The following is a 19783-nucleotide window of genomic DNA, read 5'->3' as shown; positions in this document are numbered from 1 at the left end:
AAAATGAGTTAATTTTAACAGATTTTATTTTCGTTTAATTTTAATTTGATTTTATTTAGTTTATTTGGTATAATCCAATACTTACACTATAGTAGCCGACTTCTTGCAGACTGATGTACAGAAAGATGTTCAGCAAACCCACAAACTCAGTTGCTATAAATCCAAAGACAAACAAAAAGAAACTCTGACCGTATGTGACCTTAAACATGGGTGGATGCAGGGCCGACCTTGGACGCAACTTTGACCCAATTTCCGCCTTCAATATAGATATGTATGTTATCAGACCGATAAGCATCAGCAAACCTATGAAAATTCCAATGCAAACGTATTCATTTTCCGTATTTCCGTTTCCATTCCGATGATGTTTTCGTTGCCATTTCCATTCATTCAAATTTGTGTTGTGGCGGCATGGTGATGTTTTGCGGTGGCAAATTTAATGAGCAGGACAGTTGTATGGCACAGCAGGATCAATGCCATCGCCCGGCATTTGCCATAATACAAAGGACCATCAGAAATGTGAAATAAAGACATAAAGGAGACGAGAAAAAAACACAAATCGACAAGAGAAAGTAAAGAAGAAAACGTGTTAAGATGAAACAACATTGACAGTAATTAAAAGTTAAATTGAAATTAATATTAATGATAGTACGTGAAAGTAAAGTTCCTCCATCTGGCCCTCTTCTCTAGTGCTTAAGTGTGTAAAAGTATGAAAGTGGGCGGAAACAAATGAATGAATGAAAGGATTGATGGATGGCTGGCTGGGAGGATGGAGAGATGGTTGAATGAATACACATTCACTTTCCACTAACATAATTATGCCTTGAATAAACCAATGCAATTATCCATTCGTCTTTGTTCTCATTGCGTCGAGAAGAATTGGTTACGCATATCTTTTAATGGCATATTCGTGGCATGTACTTAACCATCAGTGGTTGTCACAATCACCTACAAGTCGAGAGAAGTTCTTTTATCACAGTATTCTTCACAATAGTGCACATGGATTGAAGTGAATGTGGTGCAAATTGAAAAAATATCATTAAATTATTTTACGTTCTTCTTCATAAGTGATTCAAGAGTGTTCATCAGATAAAATTTAATGAATCTTTTATGTGGCTTTCCTTTGGAGTGCTATTCATGCCTCACATCTTTTTAGGGTTCAGGACTTTTCTCAATCGAAATGGTAAAATCGATATGAGATTATTCGTCCATCTTAATTCACCTTCAAATTTTGTATAGAATTTTTGTGCTATAAAGGAATATCGTCTTATCCTCTTCACATTATAAAAAAGAGAGTACTAAGTTTCCCCTCCCGATCAGGGCTGTGTAGTCGAGCCTAGATTGCTCGGTTGTCACAGTTGGTAGAATTCTACCAAAAATTGTTGACGTTTTGGTAGATTTTTTAAAATATTCTGCCGACGAAGAGATAGCTCAACTACTCTTCTATTAAATTTATGTATGCCGTATTTCAATGCAGAAAAATCAGATTTATACAAACTATTTCATTCGTATTTATGCTGCAACTAACGCAATATTAATATCGAATAATATCTAAATTTAAACCAAAATTTTGTGGCTACAAACAGTTTTTTTCCGAAATGTTTCTTGCGATGCTTCTGATAGAAATTTGATCGTCATCGAGCCATAAAATTTTTATAAAATTTAATTTTGACAAATTTTTCTACAGAAATAAAATTTCAACAAAATTTTCTGTAGAAATAAAATGTTGACAAAATTTTCGTTAAAAGTAAAACTTTGGCAAAATTTTCTATAGAAGTACAATTTTGACAAAATTTTCCATAGAAATAACATTTTGACAAAATTTTCTGTAGAAATAAAATTTTGACAAAATTTTCGATAAAAATAAAATTTTCCATAGAAAAAAAATTTTGAAAAAATTTTCTATTGAAATAAAATTTTGAAAAAATTTTCTATAGAAATAAGAAATTTTGATAAAAATTGCTATAGAAATAAAATTTTGACAAAATTATCTATAAAAATGAAATTTTGACAAAATCTTCTACAGAAATAAAATTTTGACAAAATTTTCTATAGAAATAAAATTTTGACGAAATTTTCTACAGAAATAAAAATTTGACAAAATTTTCGATAAAAATAAAACTTTAGTAAAATTTTATATAGAAATAAAATATTGACAAATTTCTCTATAGAAATAAAATTTTGACAAAATTGTTTATAGAAATAAAATTTTGACAAAATTTTCTATAGAAATAAAGTTTTAAACAAAATTTTCTATAGAAATAAAATTTTGACAAAATTTTCTATAGAAATAAAATTTTGACAAAATTTTTTATAGACATAAAATTTTGACAAAATTTTCGATAAAAAAAAATTATACCAAATTTCTCTATAGAAATAAAATTTTGACAAAATTTTCTATAGAAATAACATTTTGACAAAATTTTCTATAGAAATAAAATTTTGACAAAATGTTCTATAGAAATAAAATTTTGACAAAATTTTGTGTAGAAATAATATTTTGACAACATTTTCTATAGAAATAAAATTTTGATAATATTTTCTATAGAAATAACATTTTGACAAAATTTTCTATAGAAATAAAATTTTGACAAAATTTTCTATAGAAATAAAATTTTGACAAAATTTTCTATAGAAATGAAACCTTTGGTAAAATTTTGTATAGAAATAAAATATTGACAAATTTCTCTATAAAAATAAAAATTTGACAAAATTGTTTATAGAAATAAAATGTTAACAAAATTTTCAATAGAAATAAAATTTTGACAAAATTTTCTATAGAAGTAAAGTTTTAAACAAAATTTTCTATAGAAATAAAATTTTGACAAAATTTTCCATAGAAATAAAATTATGACAAAATTTCCTATACAACTAAAATTTTGACTAATTTTTCTATAGAAATAAAATTTTGACAAAATTTTCTATGGAAATAAAATATTAAACTTTCTATAGAAATAAAATTTTGACAAAATTTTCCATAGAATTAAAATTTTGACAACATTTTCTACAGAAATAAAATTGTGACAAAATTTTCTATAGAAATAAAATTTTGACAACATTTTCTATAGAAATAAAATGTTTACAAAATTTTCTATAGAAACTAAATTTTTACAAAATTTTCTATAGAAATAAAATGTTGACAAAATTTTCTATAGAAATTAAATTTTGACAAAATTTGCTATAGAAATGAAATTTTGAAAAAAATTGCTATAGAAATAAGATTTTGACAAAATTTTCTATAGAACTTAAATTTGAAGAAATTATACAGAAAAAAAAACATTTCAATAAAATAAATTATAGTACTAAATCTTGACGAATTTTGTTTATATAAATAAAAAGTGGTGAATTATTCTACAGAAATAAATTTTCGTAGAAATTTGTTATAAAAATGAAATTTTGAAACGATTTTCCAACAAATTTTGACAAAAATTTTTATAGAAATAAAATTTTGACAACATTTTCTATAGAAATAAAATTTTGACAAATTTTTCTTGAATTTTTAAACAATTTTCTAACAAAAATTGACAAAATTTTCTATAGAAATAAAATTTTGACAAAATGTTCTATAGAAATAAAATTTTGAGAAAGTTTTCTATAGAAATAAAATTTTGACAAAATTTTCTATAGAAATAAAATTTTGAGAAATATTTCTATAAAAATAAAATTTTGACAAAATGTTCTATAGAAATAAAATTTTGAGAAAGTTTTCTATAAAAATAAAATTTTGAAAAAATTTTCTATAGAAATAAAATTTTGACGAAATTTTCTATAGAAATAAATTTTCTATAGAAATAAAATTTTGACAACATTTTCTATAGAAATAAAATTTTGGCAACATTTTCTTTGACAAAATTTTCTAAAGAAACAAAATTGTGACAAAATTTCGGTAAAAAATTTTGACAATTTTTTATAGACATAAAATTTTGACAAAATTTTCGATAAAAATAAAACTTTGGCAAAATTTTCTATAGAAAAATGTTAATAACAAATTTCTCTATAGAAATAAAGTTGTTGACAAAATAGAAATAAAATTTTGACAAAATTTTCTATAGAAATAAAATTTTGACACCATTTTATATAGAAATAAAATTTTGACAAAATTTTCTATAGAAATAAAATTTTGACAACATTTTCTATAGAAAGAAAATTTTGACAAAATTTTCTAAAGAAACAAAATTTTGACAAAATTTTCGGTAAAAAATTATGACAAAATTTTTTATAGACATAAAAATTTTATATAGACATAAAATTTTGACAAAATTTTCGATAAAAAAAAACTTTGGCAAAATTTTCTATAGAAATAAAATTTTGACAAAATTTTCCATAGAAATAAAATTTTGACAAAATTTCCTATACAAATAAAATTTTGACTAATTTTTCTATAAAAATAAAACTTTTGACAAAATTTTCTATACAAATAAAATTTTGACAAATTTCTCTATAGAAATAAAATTTTGACAAAATTTTCTACAGAAATAAAATTTTGACGAAATTTTCTATAGAAATAAAATTTTGACAAAATGTTTTCTATAGAAATAAAATTTTGACAAAATTTTCTATAGAAATAAAATTTTTATAACATTTAATTTAAATTTGAAGAAATTATACAGAAAAAAACATTTCGATACAATAAATTATAGTAATAAATCTTGACGATGTTTTTTTTTTTATAAATAAAATGTTGGTGAATTATATCGCAGAAAGAAATTTTTGTAGAAATTTGTTATAGAAATAAAATTTTGAAAACATTTCCAACAAAAATTGATTTATAATTTTTTGATTTATATTAAAATTAATGACTTGGGAATAACTTCCAAAGTTTTTTGCTGGGATGTACTGATATAATGGCTAATTTATAAACCAATAACTATTGATTTTTAGGGTTTTATGGAAAGACAAATATGTATTTTTCAAATGACATCCAGATTAGTGAATTATTATTACAATTGAAGAACTAATTCGGGATCAATGCAGCGGATGATTAAAATATAGCTTCCGACCTTTGGTAGGCCCATGCCAAAAAAACAACTTCATTACTTCTGACCCGGATCCAAAGTGAGCGTTTTCATTAATTGTGACTACTACACTGTTTTTGCTGGTATATTAGCTAAGTTCGATAAATCGAATTTTTAATTCCGATTACACGCTCTAACATATTCCAAATACCCCTTTTTAATATGTAATTTTAAATCACTTATTTTACTCAACATAAAATATTATACCCTAAGCGTATAAGCATTATTTCATTATGGGCCACATAACTCATACGTACCCCTGGAGTCATAAACTTAAAATTCAAATTTTGCACAACTCAAATGATACTGCTGCAGAAACACACAACGTTCTACGCTACCTTCATGTTTTACGGGCTTCATCCATTGCAGCAGTAACCGCATTTACAATAACTCATGTTTTGTGTTCCTTTTATTATTATATTCCGTTTTTGTGTCTTGGGCCACAAAATTTACCCCCAGCAACCATCAAGCAAGGATGAATATCATCATAACAATGCTGATGCTGATGTTTGTGGTTTGTGAAGCTTATGAAGAGGATGACATGAACAAAAACACATCCAACAAACAAACAAAACTACTTGTTTGACTGCTGGTTGTTTTATGTTTGTGGAGAAAGGATGATTGATGGGGAATTGGAGAACTGTATGTAGGTTAAGAACAAAGGGGGCGTGGATATGTGTGACAGTCTGTGATGGTAATTGCTCTATATAAAAAAACACACACAAATCTAAATTCCCGCACACTCAAAAACAACACTCAGTCGCACACATAGACACTCAGTCACACTCTCACCAAAAACCATTCGAAATAAATGGGAAATTTTGCTCTTACAGTAGTCACTTACCTGATACAATGAACATAATACCGGCACTAAAGTAATATAAATTATTTTGATGTGAACAGGTTGGTATCAGAAAGACAATGAAACTCAGCAGCAGTGCAATGCCCGAAGCCAGAAAGAAAGGACATGACTTGGTTACCGTATCTGCAAGAAGAGAGAAAGCAAAAAAAAAAAAATACCTCAACATTAGTGTACATTAGACAAAAGAGAATTTGATGGTCTACAAATTGGGTATGGGACAGCTCCATAGAAATGGTAAATGCATACTCGTAATAAGATAAATGGGTAGATAATTAAAACTGTAAATAAAATGAAAGATATTTAGGAACAGCATCAACTCATTCTCCCACAAAGCAATGTTCTCTTCTACTTTGGTATCAAGTAATTATTTGCCATGGCAACATGTATTGGTTTCTATTTTACTCACCCTGAAAATACAATTTTAAATGTTCTCTGCATACCATTACCGTTTCGATTTAATTGCTTTATAAAGAATTTTCGAAACTACTTTGTTTGTTCTAGCACTCAATAGATATCGATTATACTCATCACTTTAATCCTTATGGTATTTTGTTTATAGAAAAATTCTCTCTCTATGGTAAGTTTGGGAAAATTCTCACAAGAAGTGAAACAATTAATTAAAAATAGTTTTAAGGCTACACGTGAGGATGATTCGAAGATACCATTGCTAGAGCTGTAAACACAAACCATTACATGCACAAATAAACAAGGGAATAATATGAGCAAGTCAGAAAAGTCTAAACGAATGCTACTGCAGCAGCTCTAAAGTACACAGAAAAAATATCACCAACATATTTCCAATTAAAAATTTGATTGTACATGAAAACATAAGCGATTAAGAATTTAACTCACAAATAAAATTTCGTCAAAATTGTATTTGTATAGAAAATGTTGTCAAAATTCTATTTCTATAGAAAATATTCTCAAAATTTTATTTCTAAAGAAAATTTTCTCAAAATTTTATTTCTATAAAAAAACTTTGTCAAAATTTTATTTCTATAGAAAATTTTGTCAAAATTTTATTTCTATAGAAAATTTTGTGAAAATTTTGTTTTATAGAAAATTTTGTGAAAATTTTGTTTCTATAGAAAATTTTGTCAAACTTTTATTTCTATAGAACATTTTGTCAAAATTTTATTTCTATAGAAAATTTTCTCAAAATTTTGTTTCTATAGAAAATTTTGTCAAACTTTTATTTCTAGAGAAAATTTTGTCAAATATTATTTCAATAAAATTTTTTTCAAAATTTTATTTCTATAGAAAATTTGGCAAAATTTTATTTCTATAGAAAATTTCGTCAAAATTTTATTTCTATAGAAAAATGTTATTTCTATAGAAAACTTTGTCAAAATTTTATTTCTATAGAAAAATGTTATTTTTATAGAAAATTTTGTCAAAATTTTATTTTTATAGAAAATTTTGTCAAAATTTTATTTTTATAGAAAATTTTGTCAAAATTTTATTTCTATAGAAAATTTTGTCAAAATTTTATTTCTATAGAAAATTTTGTCAAACTTTTATTTCTATAGAACATTTTGTCAAAATTTTATTTCTATAGAAAAATGTCATTTCTATAGAAAACCTTGTCAAAATTTTATTTCTATAGAAAAATGTCATTTCTATAGAAAACTTTGTCAAAATTTTATTTCTATAGAAAAATGTCATTTCTATAGAAAATTTTGTCAAAATTTTATTTCTATAGAAAAATGTCATTTCTATAGAAAATTTTGTCAAAATTTTATTTCTATAGAAAAATGTTATTTCTATAGAAAATTTTGTCAAAATTTTATTTCTATAGAAAAATGTCATTTCTATAGAAAACTTTGTCAAAATTTTATTTCTATAGAAAAATGTCATTTCTATAGAAAATTTTGTCAAAATTTTATTTCTATAGAAAAATGTTATTTTTATAGAAAATTTTGTCAAAATTTTATTTTTATAGAAAATTTTGTCAAAATTTTATTTCTATAGAAAATTTTCTCAAAATCTTGTTTCTATAGAAAATTTTGTCTAGAGAAAATTTTGTCAAAATATTATTTCAATAAATTTTTTTCAAAATTTTATTTCTATAGAAAATTTGGCAAAATTTTATTTCTATAGAAAATTTCGTCAAAATTTTATTTCTATAGAAAAATGTTATTTCTATAGAAAATTTTGTCAAATTTTTATTTCTATAGAAAAACGTCATTTCTATAGAAAACTTTGTCAAAATTTTATTTCTGTAGAAAAATGTCATTTCTATAGAAAATTTTGTCAAAATTTTATTTCTATAGAAAAATGTTATTTTTATAGAAAATTTTGTCAAAATTTTATTTCTATAGAAAATTTTGTCAAAATTTTATTATTATAGAAAATTTTGTCAAAATTTTGTTTCTATAAAAAATTTTGTGAAAATTTTATTTCTATAGAAAAATTTGGCAAAATTTTATTTCTATAGACAATTTTTTTATAATTTTATTTCTAAAGAAAACTTTTCTATAATTTTATTTCTATAGGAAACTTTGTCAACATTTTATTTCTATAGAAAATTTTTATTTGTATAGGAAATGTTGTAAAAATTTTATTTCTATGGAAAATTTTGTCAAAATTTTATTTCTATAGAAAATTTTGTCAAAATTTTATTTCTACAGAATATTTTGTCAAAATTTTATTCCTGTAGAAAATTTTGTCAAAATTTTATTTCTATAGAAAATTTTGTCAAAATGTTGTTTCTATAGAAAATTTTGTCAAAATTTTATTTCTATGGAAAATTTTTTTCTACCAAAATTTTGTCAAAATTTTATTTCTATAGAAAATTTTCTCAAGATTTTGTTTCTATAGAAAATTTTGTCAAAATTTTGTTTCTATAAAAAAATTTGTGAAAATTTTATTTCTATAGAAAATTTTGTCAAAATTTTATTTCTATAAAAAATTTTGTCAAAATTTTATTTCTATAGACAAGTTTTTCATAATTTTATTTCTAAAGAAAACTTTTCTATAATTTTATTTCTATAGGAAACTTTGTCAACATTTTATTTCTATAGAAAATTTTGTCAAAATTTTATTTCTATAGAAAATTTTGTCAAAATTTTATTTCTATAGAAAATTTTGTAAAAATTTTATTTCTATAAAAAATTTTGTCAAAATTTTATTCCTATAGACAAGTTTGTCAAAATTTTATTTCTGTAGAAAATATTCTCAAAATTTTATTTTTGTAGAAAATTTTGTCAAAATTTTATTTCTGTAGAAAATTTTGTCAAAATTTTATTTCTATAGAAAATTTTGTCAAAATTTCTATAGAACATTTTGTCAAAATTTTATTTCTATAGAAAATTTTCTCAAAATTTTGTTTCTATAGAAAATTTTGTCAAACTTTTATTTCTAGAAAAAATTTTGTCAAATATTATTTCAATAAAATTTTTTTCAAAATTTAATTTCTATAGAAAATTTGGCAAAATTTTATTTCTATAGAAAATTTCGTCAGAATTTTATTTCTATAGAAAAATGTTATTTCTATAGAAAATTTTGTCAAAATTTTATTTCTATAGAAAAATGTCATTTCTATAGAAAACTTTGTCAAAATTTTATTGCTATAGAAAAATGTTATTTTTATAGAAAATTTTGTCAAAATTTTATTTTTATAGAAAATTTTGTCAAAATTTTTTTATAGAAAATTTTGTCACAATTTTATTTCTATAGAACATTTTGTCAAGATTTTATTTCTATAGAAAAATGTCATTTCTATAGAAAACCTTGTCAAAATTTTATTTCTATAGAAAAATGTTATTTCTATAGAAAACTTTGTCAAAATTTTATATCTATAGAAAAATGTCATTTCTATAGAAAACTTTGTCAAAATTTTATTTCTATAGAAAATTTTGTCAAAATTTTATTTCTATAGAAAAATGTTATTTCTATAGAAAATTTTGTCAAAATTTTATTTCTATAGAAAAATGTCATTTCTATAGAAAACTTTGTCAAAATTTTATTTCTATAGAAAAATGTCATTTCTATAGAAAAGTTTGTCAAAATTTTATTTCTATAGAAAAATGTTATTTTTATAGAAAATTTTGTCAAAATTTTATTTTTATAGAAAATTTTGTCAAAATTTTATTTCTATAGAAAATTTTCTCAAAATTTTGTTTCTATAGAAAATTTTGTCTAGAGAAAATTTTGTCAAAATATTATTTCAATAAATTTTTTTCAAAATTTTATTTCTATAGAAAATTTGGCAAAATTTTATTTCTATAGAAAATTTCGTCAAAATTTTATTTCTATAGAAAAATGTTGTTTCTATAGAAAATTTTGTCAAAATTTTATTTCTATAGAAAAACGTCATTTCTATAGAAAACTTTGTCAAAATTTTATTTCTGTAGAAAAATGTCATTTCTATAGAAAATTTTGTCAAAATTTTATTTCTATAGAAAAATGTTATTTTTATAGAAAATTTTGTCAAAATTTTATTTCTATAGAAAATTTTGTCAAAATTTTATTATTATAGAAAATTTTGTCAAAATTTTGTTTCTATAAAAAATTTTGTGAAAATTTTATTTCTATAGAAAAATTTGGCAAAATTTTATTTCTATAAAAAATTTTGTCAAAATTTTATTTCTATAGACAATTTTTTTATAATTTTATTTCTAAAGAAAACTTTTCTATAATTTTATTTCTATAGGAAACTTTGTCAACATTTTATTTCTATAGAAAATTTTGTCAAAATTTTATTTCTATAGAAAATTTTTATTTGTATAGGAAATTTTGTAAAAATTTTATTTCTATGGAAAATTTTGTCAAAATTTTATTTCTATGGAAAATTTTGCCAAAATTTTATTTCTATAGAAAATTTTGTCGAAATTTTATTTCTACAGAATATTTTGTCAAAATTTTATTCCTGTAGAAAATTTTGTCAAAATTTTATTTCTATAGAAAATTTTGTCAAAATGTTGTTTCTATAGAAAATTTTGTCAAAATTTTATTTCTATGGAAAATTTTTTTCTACCAAAATTTTGTCAAAATTTTATTTCTATAGAAAATTTTCTCAAGATTTTGTTTCTATAGAAAACTTTGTCAAAATGTTGTTTCTATAAAAAATTTTGTGAAAATTTTATTTCTATAGAAAATTTTGTCAAAATTTTATTTCTATAAAAAATTTTGTCAAAATTTTATTTCTATAGACAAGTTTTTCATAATTTTATTTCTAAAGAAAACTTTTCTATAATTTTATTTCTATAGGAAACTTTGTCAACATTTTATTTCTATAGAAAATTTTGTCAAAATTTTATTTCTATAGAAAATTTTGTCAAAATTTTATTTCTATAGAAAATTTTGTAAAAATTTTATTTCTATAAAAAATTTTGTCAAAATTTTATTCCTATAGACAAGTTTGTCAAAATTTTATTTCTGTAGAAAATATTCTCAAAATTTTATTTTTGTAGAAAATTTTGTCAAAATTTTATTTCTATAAAAAATTTTGTCAAAATTTTATTTCTATAGACAAGTTTTTCATAATTTTATTTCTAAAGAAAACTTTTCTATAATTTTATTTCTATAGGAAATTTTGTCAAAATTTTATTTCTATAGAAAATTTTGTCAAAATTTTATTTCTATAGAAAATTTTTATTTGTATAGGAAATTTTGTAAAAATTTTATTTCTATGGAAAATTTTGTCAAAATTTTATTTCTATGGAAAATTTTGTAAAAATTTTATTTCTATGGAAAATTTTGTCAAAATTTTATTTCTATGGAAAATTTTGTCAAAATTTTATTTCTATAGAAAATTTTGTCAAAATTTTATTTCTATAGAAAATTTTGTCAAAATTTTATTTCTATAGAAAATTTTGTCAAAATATTATTTCTATAGAAAATTGTGTCAAAATTTTATTTCTTAGAAAATTTTGTCAAAATTTTATTTCTATAGAAAATTTTGTCAAAATTTTATTTCTATAGAAAATTTGGTCAAAGGTTAGGGTTAGGTTAGGTTAAAGTGGCAGCCCGATTAAGATTCAGGCTCACTTAGACTATTCAGTCCATTGTGATACCACATTAACTAAAAGTACCTATTACATATGAGCCCTTCTAGTTATAACCGCTGAACCTTCTTGATTATTTTTCTTTGCTGAACCAACCAGATTGTTCCAAAAACATTAGCAGACTGCTTAAGTTAACGTTTTCCAAATCCGCCAGTAATCTGAAGCTATATGCTCCTAAAAGTTGCTTGCGCTTTACACAAAATGCAGGATACTCACACAAGAGGTGTTTAATTGATTCTTTTTCCTCCGCATCATGACAGCTCATACAATAGTCATTATACTTCGCGCCAATAGTTTTTGCAAAATCGCCTATCAGGCAGCGACCCGTTATAGCAGATATCAGGAGTGATATCTGACGTCTCGAGAACATTAGCATATCTAGTGTGCGGTTTAAGTTGAAATGGGGCCATATTTGCTTGGTGTCGTTACAACCCTTGCAATTCTCCCATCGAACATTTGCCATCATAACAGCCTTCTCACGCAGCATGAGCTTGCAGGTAGCTAGGGGCATACCAACAAATTCTAGTTCCCCTGGAATATGTAAGGTAGTCCCTAGCCTTGCCAACTCATCCGCTTAGCAGTTCCCCGGTATGTTCCTATGGCCAGGCACCCATATTAGGTGAATATTGTACTGCTCAGCCATCTCATTGAGAGTTGCGGCAGTCGATGGCCATTTTCGAGTTGAGGAACACAGAGTCCAAGGATTTTATTGCAGGTTGACTGTCTGAGTATATATTAATGCCCACATTCGCCACCTCTCTTATTGCTAATATTTCAGCCTGAAAAACACTACAGTGATTAGGTAATCTGTTCGCTATTCGAAGTTCCAGATCTTTAGAATATACTCCGAACCCCACTTGTCCATCCAATTTGGAGCCATCAGTGTATAAATCTATATATTCTTTATTCCCCGGGGTCTGTGTGCACCACGCCTCACTGTTGGGGATTAGAGTCTCAAACTTTTTGTCGTAAAGTGGATTCGCCAAAGTGTAATCCACTACGTTAGGCACATCTGGCATTATTTTGAGGACAGAACTGTGACCGTAACCTTTTTCCGACCACAGCGATAGTTCGCGCAACCGCACAGCCGTTGTTGCAGCTGACTGTTTGGCCAAATTGTCTAAAGGCAATAGATGCAGCATGACATTAAGGAAATTTGTTCCTGTCTTGCTGAATGCGCCTGAAATGCACAAACATGCCATACGCTGAACTTTATCTAAACAAGTCGGTTTCATAAGTGCTGGCCACCAGACTACAACAATATATAGCATTATAGGTCTAACCACTGCCGTGTATAGCCAATGCACAATTTTTGGTTTTAGTCCCCACTTTTTTCCTGTTGCCTTTTTGGTCAAAATTTTATTTCTATAAAAAATTTTGTCAAGATTTTATTTCTATAGAAAATTTTTTCAAAATTTCATTTCTATAGAAAATTTTGTCAAAATTTCATTTTTATAGAAAATTTTGTCAATTTTGTTTTCTTTAGAAAATTTTGTCAAAATTTTATTTCTATAGACAAGTTTGTCAAAATTTTATTTCTGTAGAAAATATTCTCAAAATTTTATTTTTGTAGAAAATTTTGTCAAAATTTTATTTCTGTAGAAAATTTTGTCAAAATTTTATTTCTATAGAAAATTTTGTCAAAATTTTATTTAAAATTTATTCTTTTCTTTGGAAAATTTTCCCAAAATTTTATTTCTATAGAAAATTTTGTTAAAATGTTATTTCTATAGAATATTTTGTCAAAATTTTATTTCTATAGAATATTTTGTCAAGATTTTATTTCCATAGAAAACTTTGTCAAAATTTTATTTTTATAGAAAAAGTTGTCAAGATTTTATTTCTATATAAAATTTACTAAAAATTTTATTTCTATATAAAATTTTGTCAAAATTTTATTTCTATCTAAAATTTTTTCAAAATGTTAATTCTATAGAAAATTTTTTCATTTTTTTTAGAAAATTTTTCCAAAATTTTATTTCTATAGAAAATTTTGTCAAAGTTTTATTTTTATAGAAAATTTGGTCAAAAGTTTATTTCTATAGAAAATTTTGTTAAAACTTTATTTCTATAGAAAATTTTGTCAAAATTTTATTTATATAGAAAATTTTGTCAAAATTTTATTTATATAGAAAATTTTGTCAAAATTTTATTTCTACAGAAAATTTTGTCAATTTTTTATTTCTAATGAAAGGATTGTCAAACAGTTTTTTCTATAAAAAATTTTGTCAAAGTATTTTGATAGAAAATTTCGTTAAAATTGTATTTCTATAGAAAACTTTGTCAAGATTTTATTTTTATAGAAAATCTTGTGAAATAAATAAATAAAATGAAAGATATTTAGGAACAGCATCAACTCAATCTCCCACAAATCAATGTTTGGTATCAAGTAATTATTTGCCATGGTATTTGTTTCTATTTACTTTGAAATTACAATTTTAAATGTTCTCTGCATACCATTGCCGTTTCGATTTAATTATTTTATAAGGAATTTTCGAAACTACTTTATCTGTTCAAGCTCTCAACAACTATTGATTATCAACATCAGTTTAATCCTTATGGTATTTTGTTTATAGAAAAATTCTCTCTTTTATGGTAAGTTTGGCAAAATTCTCTTAACAATGGAATCAATTAATTAAAAATAGTTTTATGGTTACACCTTAGGTTAGTTCGAATATGCCATTGCTAAAGCTGTGAAGAATAAAACAAAACATTGCAATGCTAAGCGAGGAGATGCGAGGATTGCCTTTTATATTTCGGGATTAGAGAAAAATGGATATTTGTGATGAGTTGATGCTTCTACTAATGTAAGCCCTGATGAGATCCCAGGGATTATTCTCAATTTTGTTCTGGGGATCTGTCACTTCCGTTGAAAGTTTTTTTTTAATAGTTCATTGAGTTGTGGTTACTTCTCTCGTAGATGAAGAAACTCTCTTGTTTCTCGCTTCACAGGTTGGGTAGTCCTTTAGAAGTGGGGAATTGTTGAGGTATAGCAAGGTTGAGTGCCTAGACCGAAGGATTTGGATAAGATGGTTACGGATATTTATCCCATACCGTTTCTTCGGGTTTGTATCCTTGGGTTTCGTAAGGACTTATCGACTATTACGAAATTATTAGAATTTACTTCGCATGTTATTCGTCAGCACACTGATTTGACTGGGTTTGTCATAAGTTTTGATTGGTCACCATTATATTTATCAACTGGATTTCGTCATATCTGTATGGTCGTACGCAGACTGTATTATTTGGGAAATCATATTTGAAATGTTTCACCGCCTCAGGGTAGTCGTTTGGGACCCATTCTATTTTTATTGTTTGTGACGCATTCTATTTTATTGTTTCCTCTTCATTGGGTTTGACCTTTCCAATTAGGCGTGTTCATAAAATCTTACTAATTTACATGTCAAATTTTTCCATTTAAATATTTTGAACCAAAAATTTCAATGTTTTAAGAGAAGAGATTAATTTGTTTTTTTTTTTTTTATTTTATTCCCCAAGCATGGCTCCTTTATAGTGTTAGCAATTAATTTCAAATTATTTATATGTTAAAGTGATCATAGACTATTTCTACCCCATTTGTTATGAAAGAAATTTTTAATTGAATTTTTGCTTTCAATTTTGATGAATAACTCATTTTCATCTCCAACCCTTTTTTCCATTCCAATATGCAATAACAAATAAAAAATAACCTTCAAACGGAAATATGTATTAAATTTGCACATATGACTTATTTTCCATAATCTTGGGTGTACGAAATAAATGTCGTTTATTTTAAAAGACTCCAATCGCCTATGAAAAATCACAACGATGAGGGGTCCTCAGCTGTGTAGCACCGCAGCTATCCAAACATTATAGCAGGAGTAGCTTCCTCGCTACCATTCCAAAGTCAGCAAATATATTTTTTGTTATACCTGATTTATGACATGTGTGCATTGCAGTCAATACTTAAGTATAATTCTCAGTGTTTGTGTTATTCTATTGATAAAATATTGCGATGTTGTGCGACGAACATTCTCTGCGATATGTCTCTCTTTCCTAAAAAATAATCTCTGTGGTGAACGTTTCGACTCTATACGACTCGACTTCATTATGTTGTTTACGTGACTATGTCCATGTATTTATATCAGACTTTGATATTTTTCCAATTTTTCTGTTTTTGGAAATGTCTGAGTTCCTTGTTCCTTGGTACTGGTGCTGGTGGTTCTGTTGTCTATGTGGAAGACATTTGTCCTCATTGAAGTTCAATTAAGTTTCGCCTTACAAACATAAATTGTGTTATTTGCCCAGGAAGCTAACTGAATTACAGATAGAGGGTAGACAATCAAAAGGAAAAAAAATTGAAGAAAATGATTTTCTTCTATCTCCAGGCAACTTTTCCTTTTACGTAAACCATTAAAATTATGATTTATTTCATTTGCTATTAGAGTTAAAAGGAAATCATTTGCCAATTTTCGTGGAAAATTTCCGTTTGTTTATAAAACTATTATTAAATTACAACAAATAAATAAATGATAGCATTAGGTGAAGAATTTAGAAATCTTAAGTAAGTTCTTCATTGCAGAAGGGGTCGGGAAAACATGTCGTAGACCATCACATTAATGATTGACTATCTGTGTAAATGTTAATGTATTTATTGGGCGTGTTTTAACTGTCATCTGTATTGTGTACTACATAAAAAGTATCGACTTTTTGAACATAATCTCATCAATCTTTATATGGATCATTAAAACTACAAAGACAAAAATATTTTTTGGTCATGAAAAAAATTGAACAAAAAAAAATGTTTTTTTTTAGTAAATATAAAAACATTTTAGGTTATGACCATGTTTTTTTAACTGTAAGAACAACATTTTTGACGAATACCATAACATTTTAGATCGTGGCCATTGTCTTTTGATTCAAACAAAATTCTTTTTATCAATATAATAACATTTTAGATGAGGACAATTTTATTTTTCTTAGAACCATGTTCACTGAGCCAACATGGTTGCAGGTGAAAATGTTACATGGTCACCGCCAGTGTTGCCAGTATTGTGAATTTTTCCCCAAATTGGGGATATTTTTTCGTGACTGGGGACGAAATGTTTGAGTTGGGGACTTGGGGATTTGGTGGGGAATTTCCATAAATTTGGGGATTTTTTCGAGAAATCCATTTAATCTTTTTTAACAAAATTCTATTTCTATAGGAAATTTTGCCAAAGTTCTATTTCTATAGGAAATTTTGCCAAAATTCTATTTCTATAGGAAATTTTGCCAAAATTCTATTTCTATAGACAATTTTGTCAAAATGTTATTTCTATATAGCAAATTTTGTCAAAATTTTATTTCTATAGCAAATTTTGTCAAAATTTTATTTCTATAGAAAATTTTGTCAAAATTGTATTTCTATAGAAAATTTTGTCAAAATTTTATTTCCATAGAAAAGTTTGTCAAAATTTTATTTCTATAGAAAGATTTGTCAAAATGTTATTTCTATATAGAAAATTTTGTCAAAATTTTATTTTTATAGAAGATTTATCAAAATTTTACTTTTGTAGAAATTTTTGTTAAAATTTTATTTTTATAGATTTTGTCAAAATTTTATTTTTGTAGAAATTTTTGTAAAAATTTTATTTTTATAGAAGATTTTGTCAAAATATAATTTTTATAGAAGCTTTTGTCAAAATTTTATTTTTGTAGATTTTATCAAAATTTTGTTTTTTATAGAAAATTTTGTGAACAATTAATTTTTATAGAAAATTTTATCAAAACTGCATTTTTATAGAATATTCTATCAAACTTTTATTTCTATAGAAAATTTGTTAAAATTTTAGTTATATAGAAAAGCTTCTCAAAAAAATTTTTATATAGAAAATTTTGTCAATATTTTATTTCTGTAGACAATATTGCCAAAATTTTATTTCTATAGAAAATGTTGTCAAAATTTTATTAAAATTTTATTTCGATATAATATTTTGTCAACATTTTATTTCTATAGAAAATTTTGTCAAAATTTTATTACTATAGAAAATTTGGTCAAAATTTTATTTCTATTGAAAATTTTGTCAACATTTTATTTCTATAGAAAATTTTGTCAAAATTTTATTTCTATAGAATATTTTGTCAAAATTTTATTTCTATATAGAAAATTTTTTCAAAATTTTATTACTATAGAAAATTTTGTCAAAATTTTATTACTATAGAAAATTTTGTTAAAATTTTATTTCTATGGAAAATTTTGTCAAAATTTTATTTCTGTAGAAAGTTATCTCAAAATGTCAAAAATGTATTGGGGATTTTTGTGAGGAATTTAAATTTAAATTGGGGATTTTTGGGGACGAAAACATCATAATTTGGGGACAAGAGCCAGAAAAATACTGGCACCACTGGTCGCCGCAAAAATAGTTCGTTTCATATTATATTGCTGTTCGAATTTGATCGTGACAATCATGTTTCCTCTCTACGTGTATGAAATTTGTAACGTTAAAAAAAGATGGGTTTAATTAAAAATCCATTCTTTCTTAACTAATCTTTTTTTATATTGCATTTAATATATTATGTAAAATTCATTGCTTCTGATCCAAATTTGCACCATTTCCGAATCCTAAAGGAACATTTTGTTTAATTTTTTGGCTGGTAATTTTATCACACATCGAAGCATCGAATTTTGTCCTTCTGCTGCAATCACGCGACAACCTTCAATAATGAAGTTGTAGTTCGCGTATATTTGGCCCAGATTCCTTTTATGTCTGTCAAAATTTTACTTTTATGGAAGATTTCGTCAAAATTTTATTTTTAAAGACAAATTTGTAAAAATTTTATTTTTTATAGGAGATTTTGTCAAAATTTTATTTTTGTAGATTTTATCAAAATTTTATTTTTATAGAAAATTTTGTCAAAATTTTATTTATATAGAACATTTTGTCAAAATTTTAGTTTTATAGAAAATTTTGTCAAAAATTCATTTTTATAGAAAATTTTATCAAAATTGTATTTTTATAGAAGATTTTATCAATATTTTATTTTTATAGAAAAGTTTGTCAAACTTTTAGTTTTATAGAAAATTTGTCAAAATTTTAGTTTTATAGATAATTTTCTCAATTTTTTTTTTTATATAGAAAATTTTATTTTTATAGAAAAGTTTGTCAAACTTTTAGTTTTATAGAAAATTTGTCAAAATTTTAGTTTTATAGATAATTTTCTCAATTTTTTTTTTTTATATAGAAAATTTTGTCAAAATTTTATTTCTATAGAAAATTTTGCCAAAATTTTAGTTTTATAGATAATTTACTCAATTTTTTTTTATATAGAAAATTTTATTAAAATTTTATTTCTATAGAATATTTTGTCAACATTTTATTTCTATAGAAAATTTTGTCAAAATTTTCTTACTTCAGAAAATTTGGTCAAAATTTTATTTCTATAGAAAATTTTATTAAAATTTTGTTTCTATAGAATATTTTGTCAAAATTTTATTTCTATAGAAAATTTTATTAAAATTTTTTTTCTATAGAAAATTTTGTTAAAATTTTATTTCTATAGATAATTTTGTCAAAATTTTATTTCTATAGAAAATTTTGTCAAAATTTTATTTCTATAGAAAATTTTGTCAAAATTTTATTTCTATAAAAAATTTTGGCAAAATTTTGTTTCTATAAAAATTTTGTCAAAATGAATTATATACGTATTTAATCGATCTTTTTTGATTTAAAATATACCACGTATGCACCCACAGAAGGAATATGATCACCTCAAACATTTTTTAAGAACAAAATGTTATTTTTGGGTGGTGACCATGTAACATGGTTTTCGCAATAATGTTATTTTCTCGTAAATCGTATATCTGATTTCGGCAAGCATATTTGACGAGAAAATTACATTTTAGTGACAAACATGTTACATGGTCAAAAATAAAATTTTGC

General features: G+C 24.0%; 1 protein-coding gene across 1 annotated transcript in view; it reads right to left on the bottom strand.

The window, feature by feature from the left end:
- The window catches only part of stg1 (stargazin-like protein), a 228350-nt gene that overhangs the window by 44751 nt on the left and 163816 nt on the right, over positions 1–19783 (bottom strand). The window contains exons 4-5 of the mRNA XM_075301781.1: positions 5857–5997; positions 86–303 (exon numbers count right to left, since the gene is read on the bottom strand). Coding sequence (XP_075157896.1) covers positions 86–303; positions 5857–5997 — 359 coding nt within the window. The remainder of the gene's footprint in view (positions 1–85; positions 304–5856; positions 5998–19783) is intronic.

Source organism: Haematobia irritans, chromosome 3 (assembly GCF_050003625.1).
Source record: "Haematobia irritans isolate KBUSLIRL chromosome 3, ASM5000362v1, whole genome shotgun sequence".
Lineage (NCBI taxonomy): Eukaryota > Metazoa > Arthropoda > Insecta > Diptera > Muscidae > Haematobia > Haematobia irritans.
The sequence above is the reverse complement of the archived record's forward strand: the minus strand, read 5'-3'. Positions and strand labels throughout refer to the sequence as shown.